Genomic DNA, 10,837 nt, shown 5'->3' with positions numbered 1-10,837 from the left:
GGTTCTCTCTCTGCAGAACGCCCTCCTCTGATCAGAGTTCTCTTGGCACCCCCGGGCCTCTGCCTCAACATCATCTCCCCTGGAAGCTTCGCTGCTCCCCAGTGCCAGGTTGAATACCGCCCCTTTACCCTCACGCTGTGGGAAAGAGTCAGACTCGGGGGGTTTGAACCCTGACTCCCACTTTCCTAGGTGTGTCATCTCAGGCAAGTCACTTCGCTGCTCCCTGCCTCAGTTTCCCTCATCTGTAAAAGGGGGACAGAGACAGCAACTTCCTCCGAGGAATTTCATGAGATCTGAGAAAAGCTGGTATGTGCTGAGATCCTAGCAATTACTGCTGTTTTAATGGCAACATGTTATTTGATTTTATTTTCACCCTGCATTTTTTTTTTTTTTTTTTTTTTTTTTTTTTTTGAGACAGAGTCTTGCTGTTTCACCCAGTCTGGAGTACAGCGGTGTAATCTCGGCTCACTGCAACCTCTGCCTCCCAGGTTCAAGTGATTCTCCTGCCTCAGCCTCCCGCGTAGTTGGGATTATAGGTGCACGCTACCACACTCAGCTAATTTTTGTATTTTTAGTAGATACGGGATTTCACCATGTTGGCCAGGCTGGTCTTGAACTCCTGACCTTAAGTGATCTGCCCACCTCGGCCTCCCAAAGTGCTGGGATTACAGGCATGAGCCACCGTGCCCAGCCTTCACCCTGCATTCTAACTGTATTTCCAGGGATATTCACTCTCCTTGAGCTTCTTCCTGTCCTACATCCTTTGCATCTGCTGTTCCCTCTGTCTGGATTGCACTTCCCATGGTGCTTTGCATGGCCAGCTCCTCCAGATCAACCCAGCCTCCCTGATGGTGCTGTCCAAAGTGGGCCCTGTCTCTGTCACATATTGCCTCAATTCCTCATGGTACTTGTCATTCTCTGACAGTTTCTCTCTCTCTCTTTCTCTTTTTTTTTTTTTTTTTTTTTGAGACAGAGTCTTGCTCTGTCGCCCAGACTGGAGTGCAGTGGCACAATCTTGGCTCACTGCAGCCTCCGTCTCTCAGGCTCAAGCAATTCTCCTGCCTCATCCTCCTGGGTAGCTGGGATTACAGTCATGTGCCACCATGCCTGGCTAATTTTTGTATTTTTATTAGAGATGGGATTTCACCATGTTGACCAGGTTGGCCTTGAACTCCTGACCTCAGGCAATCTGCCTGCCTCGGCCTCCCAAAGTGCTGGGATTACAGGTGTGAGCCACCGCGCCCGGCTGACAGTTTCTCTTTTTAAAATGGGTTTATGGCTTGGCATGGTGGCTCTCACCTGAAATCTTGGCACTCTGGGAGGCCGAGGCAGGAGGATGGCTTGAACCTAGAAATTTGAGACCAGCTGAGGCAACATAGTGAAAATCCATCTGTACAATTAAAAAAAAAAAAAAGAGGCCGGGCGCAGTGGCTCACACCTGTAGTCCCTGCACTTTGGGGGACCGAGGCGGGTGGATCACTTCAGGTCGGGAGTTCGAGACCAGCCTCATCAACATGGAGAAACCCCGTCTCTACTAGAAATACAAAATTAGCCAAGTGTGGTGCTGCATGCCTGTAATCCCAGCTACTTGGGAGGCTGAGGCAGGAGAATTGCTTGCACGCGGGAGGTGGAGGTTGCAGTGAGCTGAGGCCGTGCCATTGCACTCCAGCCTGGGCAACAAGAGTGAAATTCTGTCTCAAAATCAAAACAAAACAAAACAAAAATACCTGTAATCCCAACATTTTGGGAGGCCAAGGTGGGTGGATCACCTGACGTCAGGTGTTCGAGACCAGCCTGGCCAACGTGGTGAAACCCCGTCTCTACTAAAAATACAAAAAATTAGCCAGATGTGGTGGTGGGTGCCTGTAATCCCAGCTACTCGGGAGGCTGAGGCAGGAGAATTGCTTGAACCCGGGAGGCAGAGGTTGCAGTGAGCTGAGATTGTACCACTGAATGCCAGCCTGGGCAACAAAGCAAGACTTCATCTGGGGGGAAAAAAAAAAAAAAAAAGACAAATAAATAAATAAATAAAAATAAAAGTTAGCCAGGCCTGGTGGCTATGCAGGAGGCTGAGGCAGGAGGATCACTTGAGCCCAGGAGCTCAAGGCTAAAGTGAGCCTTGCAGGGGAAAAAAAGTCTCTCTTTATTTATCTGTTGTGTGCCTTTTCCACTAGGGGGTGAGCTTTCCTAGGATGAGAATTTGGTGTGTCTTCCTGCCTGTGTCCCCCGTGCCTAGGCTAGTAGATGCTGAATAAACACATGCGGAGAGAAGGACTGGCTTGGTAGTCTACAGGAGGAAGAGAATATTTCAGGCTTGCAGCCCAGGGTCTGGCCAGGAGTAGGTGCACAGTAACTTACTAGTTATTTTCCTACTGGGTGCCTGGCGGGAGGCAGAGCCACTTGTGTGCTGTGGGGCCGCTGCCCGGTACCCAGCCGTCTACTGCCTGTGTGTAACCACGGCTCTGCTGTTTATGCTGTGTGTCCTTCCCAGGAGAACAGGGTCTCTTGCTCCTGCTTGGCGGAAGAATTGTGCAACAGTGCTGTTGTTATTGTTGTTTTCTCGCTCTGTCTCCCAGGCTGGAATGTGGTGGAGTGATCTCGGCTCACTGCAACCTCCACCTCCTGGGTTCAAATGATTCTCCTGCCCCAGCCTCCCGAGTCGCTGGGATTACAGGTGCCCGCCTACCACACCTGGCTAATGTTTGCATTTTTAGTAGAGACAGGGTTTCACCAGGTTGGCCAGGCTGGTCTCGAACTCCTGACCTCATGATCTGCCTGCTTCAGCCTCCCAAAGTGCTGGGATTACAGGTGTGAGCCACTGTGCCTGGCCAATTTTTTTGTATTTTTGTAGAGATGGGGTTTCACCCAGGCTGGTCTCCAACTCCTGAGCTCAGGCAATCTGCCCACCTCAGCCTCCCAAAATGCTAGGATTACAGGCGTGAGCCACCGCGCCCAGCCTGACAAAGCCACTGTACCCGGCCCGACAAAGTGTTCACAAGGCTCCTGCCATGCATGAGGCTTAAACAGTGGCTGGAGTTCCCGGCACTTGGGGCGGCTGTTGTAGGAGGAAGCCAGGATTCACTGTACACCCACAAATCTGGCCAAGGCCGGCCGCTCTGCTGTCAAATCCTCCCAGCAACCTGCTAGGCAGGATGATGATCCCCATTTGATCCAGGTGGAAACAGAGGCTCAGAGAGGTGAAGTGACTTGCCTAGGGTCACACAGCTGGTAATGATGGGAATGTTGGGATTTCATCTCGGGTCTGTGGCTTGCTCAGCAAACGTCTACAGAGAGCCAACAGCACTTGTGCTGGGGTAACGAGATGGACCCCGAGCTGCTGCTAGTAGAGACCTGCACTGTCCAACAGAGCTTTGCGAAGGTGGGAATGTTCTGGACCAGCCCTGCCTACCAGGGGTGCCACTGGCTACAGGTGGCTATCGAGCACTTGAGATATGATGAGGGTAGCTGAGGAAATGTGTTTTTAATTTGATTGCATTTTAATTAGCTTACATTTTATGTATTTATTTATATAATAGAGACAGGGTCTTGCTCTGTCACCCAGGTGGGAGTGCAGTGGTACAGCCATAGCTCACTGCATCCTCCAATTTCTGGCCTCAAGTGATCCTCCCACCTTGGCCTCCCAAAATGCTGGGACTACAGGCGTATACCACCTTGCCCATCTTAGCTTAAATGTAATAGGCATATGTGGCCAGTGGTTGCTGGCACAGGTTTAGGGAGAGACAGGCAATAAGCAAGTAAGCAGATGATACAGTGACAACCTGGGGTACGGGTTATGAAGAAAACACACACCATGACGGGGTGGAGCATCCCAGGCCCCTCTTTGGAAGGAGGAGAGGAGTAAGGGAAGGTGTCTCTGAGCTGAGGCCTGAGGAAGGGAAGGGTCCCCATCCACACCTAGGGGTGTGCAGGGAGTGACATTCTAGAGAAAGGATATAGCAAGCAGCAATGCGCTGGGGCAGGGAAGAGGCTTCCGTGGGGAGGGTCCGTGGGGAGGCCAGGGTGGCTGGGGTGAGGGGAACAATGGAAGGAAGGGGACTGTGTCAGACTCTGCAGGGCCTGTGGGCTGTCAGGAGGAGCAGATGTGTCCTGTAGGCAGTTGGGAGCCATGGAAGGTTTTGGAGCAAGGGAGTGCCAAAACCCGATGTGTTTCTCAGGGTAAAGCCCACCTTTACAACTGCTCTGATAAGGGGTCTCTGCGAACACACCCTTTCCAAGACAGGGAACTCGCTACTTCACAAGGAATGTATCTGGCAAGTGTTTACCTAGACACCATCCTAGAAGCACTGAGAGTGGAGTACAGACCAAGCAGGGCAGGGATGGAGCTCCACAGTGGCCTGCTCAGGAACCTAGTCTGTGGCCTGGGGAAGGGAAGCACCAGCCGGTACCCAACATTGAACATGGGAATCTCACATCCTCTCAGCTGCCCACTTCATGAGGACACTAGGGCTTCTTGGACTGACTTTCCAGATGAAGATCCGGAGGTTCAGAGGGGAGAGGAACAGGCCTCTAGCTCAGCTCCTGTGCTCCCGCCTCCTCCACCATCCTGCCTCTCATTTCCCACCCTTAGCTCGGTCCAGAGGAAGAACCTGAGGTTCAGGGAGGGAAGTTCTCCTGCCAGAGCTGCACAGCTGGGAAGAGGTAGATTCCACGTTTGACCCATACAGCGCTCCTTCCACTCCTGAATGTCACCTCAACAAGGCACACACCCACTGAAAAACCCCCAGTACCTGTAGGGCTGGGCTTCGGAGATGAACTTGCGTTGCTCCAGGGGCCCTGCGCTGGCTCGGAGCTCCTTCACCACCACCTGGGCAGGGGTGTAGTCGGAGAAAATCTCTCCCAGGATCACCTGGTCAAGGGGAACCCAGGAGTCAGCGAGTGCCAGTTCCCCAGCCCCGTCCCCTGGGACCAGCTCCACTCCACCACACAGCTCCCAACCCCCGGCTCCTTCCCAGCTTTTCCCTCCACATCCCACCACCCTTGACCCACACCAGACATGGGGTGAGACACTCACGGGCCCAGAATCCGATGGACGCAGGGACGGATGGAAGGATGGACAGACGGACGGACGCGTGGAGAGCCGGGTGGCGCGGCGGAGTGGTCAATGGAGTGAGGAGGGAGGCGCTGACTGACAGATGTCGGGGATGGGGCGGGTGGGAGCCGGTGAGAGGTGGACGGAGGGGGAATGGGAGGCTGAGGGGGCACGGGGAGGAGGCGAGGGATAGATGAGAAGTGGTGAGAGCAGGGGTGTGGACACAGAACAGGAGGACAGCTCGGATCCATGGAGCCCTGCCTCCCCTCCCCAGCCCACTCACCTTCCCAAACCAGCCACTCCCAATCTCCTGCAGGTAGCTGAGGTGCTGGCGGCTAAGGCCCAGGGGGGTGGTCATGTCTGGGGAGGGCAAGAGGGGAAAGCCCCTGAGCCTCTCCCCCCTCCCGAGTGCCACCAACACACCCCAAGTCAGTGGGGACTGGGGTCAGAGCAGACATCACTCTCTTTTCATTGGCTGCCACCCACATTCCATGTCAGAATCTCAGCTTCCTCATTGGCTGCTCACAAGACTCCAGCATCCAATCAGTCCTTCCCTTTGGCATCCCAAGCTCCTATGATGTGATTTCAGCCTCCCATTGGTTGCCTCTGAGACTGTGCTCTATGCTAATCTCACCACTGCTTGCCCCACAAGAATCCCCAAATCTGGTTTTGGATTAAGCAATGGCTACCACCAAGATGATCTTTGTCTGCCTTCCCATAGGCTGCTTCCAGGATTCCGGGGCTCCCACCTATGCCTTTCCCGTTGGCTGCCCCTGGTCTCAACCGCCCCAGCCCCTAAAGGAAGACACTCAACATCTTCTGGCCTTTCCCGGGACACCATGGGATTCCGGTCATGGCGTGGGGCAGTACCTGAGTGTGAAGGCTGCGGGGCAGGCATTGGCAAGGAGACCTCAGCCAGTGGGAGAATGTAGACATCAGGCAGCGACTGTGAGGAGGAGGTCTCCTCCGCAGGGGGAGTGTACTCCCCGGAGCAGTCCTCCCCTTCAGGGTTCTCAAACTCCTGGGGCCGAGAGAGGCGAGGAGGAGTTGGAGAACGCAGGGCTGAGAGACACGCCATCGTCTTTCTCTTACGTTTGTCTCCCCTTCATTTTTGTAACTGTCTCCCAGTCCCAACCCAATTTCCATCCCCCTCTTTCTCCATCCCAAGGCTCCAGATCTTGCCATAGCTTCAAGCTAGAAGGTGCTCTCGGATTTACTGCCCCCCTCTCCCCACCAACCACCTGTGTTGGGGGTAAAGGCCTTGCTGGAGTCTTCCTCCCCAGGTTGAATCCCCTCATGCACCTCACCTTGAAGCCGACATCGCCCCGTTTGCAGCACAGACAGGTGAGGAGGAGGAAGATGAAGGCCAGCAGGCCGGAGCAGGAAATGAGGACCACAGCGTAGGGAGGAGCCAGAGGAGCCCGGCCCAGGGCGAATCCATCTGCGGGCACAGGGCTGGGCTGGGGTCCCAGCTTCAAGTCCCTGGATACCGGAATCATGCCCCCTCCCGTCCCGGCACATCTTGGACTACAACTCCCATGATGCTCTGCGACCAGGGTCCCTTGGTAGAGGTGCAGAGTGGCCCAAGGCATTGTGGGAGTTGTAGTTTGGGGCCTTCCCAAGTGGTTGGATTGGGGGTGGGGTCTCTCCTCTGGTCCCAAACTGGGACCCCCCCACCTCACCCCACCCCATCCCCTCACCCCAGGCTTGGATGAATTCCAGTGAGGGCTGAAGGAAAGAGGAGTAATAGTGAAGCCTGGAGCTTGCAGAATTTAAAATACGCTCCCATGGACAGCCTCATTACCCCTCATTGGGGAGGAGGACGAGCTCTAAGCTGCAGGCTGGGAGAGGATTCTTGCCCCATGCTGGAACCCCCCAGTTTGTGGGGTTGAGATCTGTCTCTTTTAGGGACGCTTGGCGCACACCGATGTCCTCTATCCCCAGCCCGAGACCCAAAGAAGGGAACTCCGCAAGCCCTGGGTCTCCCCAGAAGCCAGAGACAGCCTCTCGTGTTGTGTCCCCCTTAGAAATAGTATTCCTGTCCTCTGCCCCCAATTCTCCCAGAGGCCCTATCCTTCCCCGGCTTCCTGCACACACCAGCACAAACACATGCGTGCACGCATACACACATGTTGCCCAAACGGAGCCCCCTCCCCACCCAGCCCCCAGCCTCCCTCCCACAGGCCCTGCTGACAGAGGCACCGTCCCCGTCGCTCCGGGCCCGGCTGGGCTGCGGGAAGACGCGCACCAGGTGACGGGGCAGGACCTGCAGACAGACCCCTGGGAAGACAGCGAGGCCGCCGCGCGGGTGGGGGCCGCTGGACAGACGGATGGCCCGACAGACTCACCGGGGTGGGCCGGGGACGCCAGGCAGCCGGAGGCGGAGACGGCCGCAAGGAGGATGAGGGCGCCGGGGGCAGGCATCTTGTCGAGGATGGCAGGGAGGTGGAGGTGGTGGCGGCTGGGGAGGAGGGGGGGGCGGGCCCTCAGCCCCCAGCCATGGGGACCCGCGCGACCCTGGCCTCCTCCCGGCCCAGGAGAGGGGCAGGAGACGCAGGACAGGGGGAGGGAGGGGCTGCTTGCTGGCTCAGGTACCCCCCTCCCCCTCTTTGAAGGGACAGACGGATGAAGGGATGGAGAGGCGGACAGAGGAGAGGAGCTGGGGAGCCGAGGGTAGGATGGGGGGGGCGAGAAAGAGGGCCCCGCCCCCGAGGGCAGCCAGGATTGGGGGAGCAGAGAGCCTGTCACAGGAAGGGTGGGAGGAGGGAGGATGGAGCGTCGTCATGGCAACTGGCTCCCCCGTAGCATTGGCTGCCAGGAGGGAGGGGAGGAAATGGGAGGGGGAGGGACAGACAGGGACTGGCACACGCTTGCGGCGGGGAGGGGGAAGGGGGGCAGGGCCCACGGGTGCCTGGCCCGGACACCGCTGTGACATGCCACCAGCATGGACACATGTGCTACACGCCAAGATGCAGATGTCAGGCACGCGCAGCCCACACACAGCTGACACACGTCGCAGGGACCCTCATAGACAAGCGCATCACATACAAAGGTGGACAGCCATCAGCAGACGGGGACACGTACACGTCACACACAAAGACGCAGGGACCGCACTGGAAACGCACAGGCAGGCCGGCTTCCAGCACAGATGCACCCGGCCACGCAGGAACGTCAAAGCATCACAAAGACCCACACATGCCCCAGACAAAGTAAAGCCCCAAATCCACAGACGCACACAGCACAAAGATCCCCACGGACACCACTGTGACATGCTGACACTCATAGTCACAGCCACGCAGAGAACCCCTAGACAAATGAGCAACAAAGAATACCCACAGACACAAGTATCACATACATGCATGTCACATGGACATGCACAGACAGCAATTGCATGGACACACGCAGACACATACATCATATGAACTAACATAGACACGGACCCAGCAGCTACACAGAGACAGGCACATCACATACGTGAGTACACAGAAACGTAACACATGCATATATATGGACATGTAACATGCATCATTCACACGGACACACACTTCACACACATGGATATATACAGACACATTACCTACACATGCATACAGGCACACACAACTCATACACACAGGGCTACATAAATCACATGCAAAAATGCACATAAATACACCACACACTGATATACACAGACACATATATAACATGCACATATACACAGTCACACACTATACATAAACACAGACATAGGCACACAGATCAAATACACAGACACACAGAGATGCATGTATCACATACCTAAACAGACTTGGACACACACATCACAAATACACACACCTTTCACACAAGGTTACAAAGACACAGAACCCCACCACAGTCACACATCACATGCAGAAACACGCACGGGCACACATAACACATACAAAGATTCACACACCCACAACACAGACACAGACACGCGCACAGACACACGGATCGCAAATACCCACGTTTCCCGTGAGGTTTCGCAGACATTACACAACCACAGCACTTGCCTCATACAAAAGATACATGATCATAGTTTATTTAATGTATTTATTCTTAGGAGTATTTAGTCTGTGCCAGGTATCGTCCGCAGCGTTTTACACGTACAGAATTACCTTGCAATCCTCATAACCGCCCTGAGACAGGTATTTTTAAATCATGCCCATTGTACAGATGAGGCAACTGAGGCACAGCGCGGGGTAGTCACCTGCCCCAAGGCACACAAGCCGGGAAGTGGCAAAGCTGGGACTGGAACCCGGTCCATCGGGGACACCGACACATCAGACAAGGACACACATACATCACGTGCCAGGCCGCCGCCGTCTCGGGGTCACATCCCACCCTCCAGCGCCCCGAGCTGCAGACACACCCGGAAGCGCGGACTCCCACCCTGGGCGCGGACCTCTCCATCGTCCGTGAGCACCTGCGAGGCGTTCCCCTGGGTGAGGCTGGGCCGGAGCTGCGCACCCAAGACGCAGCCTCAGCAACACTCGGCGCAGGCGACCCAGCCCCCCCACCCCAACCCCCCAGCAGGGGCCCAGGGCTTTCCACCAAAACGCGCAGCCGTGGCGCACACCGGCCGGGCAGTGCACACTCCCCGCAGAGCGCAGCCCTCCTCATCTGGGGGCTCAGGGGAAGAGGGAAGGGGCTGCCCTCGGGGTGTCTCATTGGAGAAACTGAGGCAGGTTCATCACGGGAGGGAGGGGGCGCACGGAAGGGCTGCAGGGTGGAGGGGATGCAATCGGGGGGCGGGGAGTGAGAAAAGACGCAATTTGCTGCCCCGGTGGCTGAAGGGCACAGAACCTGGCGGAAGCAGAGGCTTATGGGAAGTGTAGTCCTGGCCTTGAGACTTGTAGGAAATGTAGTCCTGCTCAACCCAGTAAGGAGGCTCAGGTTAAGCAGCGGCTGGATGCGGGTAGCAGAAGCCGAGGGAGGGTCCGCTGCATGGGTCTTTGGAAGTGACGTGAGCAGAATTATCGAGTCCTAGGGAGTGGCACAAGCGGGGCTGCAGTCCTGACTCTGGCCCCAGCTCGCTTGTTCATATATTCACTCAACAAACGTTTATTAGGCACCCACTATGTGATTAGGCAGGCGCTGGGCCAGAAGCTGGGGCCGCAGCAGGAAGCAAGCGAGACGTGTTCCCTCAACTTCTGGAAGTCTCGAGGATTCAAGGAAAGCAGCCACGAGTGGAATAATTGCACATTAGGGCTTAAGCACTGCCAGGCACCTCTGAGTCAGGGTGGGGATGGAGTGGGTCTTGTCTGGGGAGTAACAGGGGGTTCCCTAGAGCTTTTCAAACTGTGAGCGCCCAGCCATTAGCAGGGGTGATATCAAGATCCTCGGTGGTCTCAGAAACAAAGTCACTCTCTGAAAAGAAAGAAAGACAAAAAATACTCCGTGGCAATCAGCAATTTTTTTTTTTTTTTTTTTTTTATGGAGGCCGGGCGTGATGGCTCACGCCTGTAATCCCAGCACTTTGGGAGGTTGAAGAGGGCGGATCACGAGATCAAGAGATCGAAAGCATCCTGGCCAACATGGTGAAACCTCGTCTCTATTAAAAATACGAAAATTAGCCGGGCATGGTGGCAGTTGCCTGTAGTCCCAGCTACTCAGGAGGCTGAGGCAGGAGAATCTCTTGAACCCGGGAGGCAGAGGTTGCAGTGGGCCAAGATTGCCACGCCACTGCACACCAGCCTGGTGACAGAGTAACACTCTGTCTCAAAAAAAAAAAGTAAGGAAAGAAAAAAAGAAAAGAAAAATGGAATAGAATAAACTAGAACT

At 55.4% G+C, this 10,837-nt stretch overlaps 1 protein-coding gene across 1 annotated transcript in view; it reads right to left on the bottom strand.

Annotated features, from left to right (window-relative positions):
* Positions 1 to 9,071, bottom strand: part of LMTK3 (lemur tyrosine kinase 3) — a 50,857-nt gene extending 41,786 nt beyond the window's left edge. The window contains exons 1-6 of the mRNA XM_011979403.1: positions 9,022 to 9,071; positions 7,399 to 7,511; positions 6,358 to 6,491; positions 5,921 to 6,071; positions 5,334 to 5,410; positions 4,749 to 4,867 (exon numbers count right to left, since the gene is read on the bottom strand). Coding sequence (XP_011834793.1) covers positions 4,749 to 4,867; positions 5,334 to 5,410; positions 5,921 to 6,071; positions 6,358 to 6,491; positions 7,399 to 7,511; positions 9,022 to 9,071 — 644 coding nt within the window. The remainder of the gene's footprint in view (positions 1 to 4,748; positions 4,868 to 5,333; positions 5,411 to 5,920; positions 6,072 to 6,357; positions 6,492 to 7,398; positions 7,512 to 9,021) is intronic.
* Positions 9,072 to 10,837: the final 1,766 nt, after the last annotated feature.

The sequence above is a fragment of the Mandrillus leucophaeus genome, unplaced genomic scaffold (assembly GCF_000951045.1).
Source record: "Mandrillus leucophaeus isolate KB7577 unplaced genomic scaffold, Mleu.le_1.0 Scaffold200, whole genome shotgun sequence".
Lineage (NCBI taxonomy): Eukaryota > Metazoa > Chordata > Mammalia > Primates > Cercopithecidae > Mandrillus > Mandrillus leucophaeus.
This window is presented reverse-complemented; position numbering and strand designations above follow the sequence as displayed.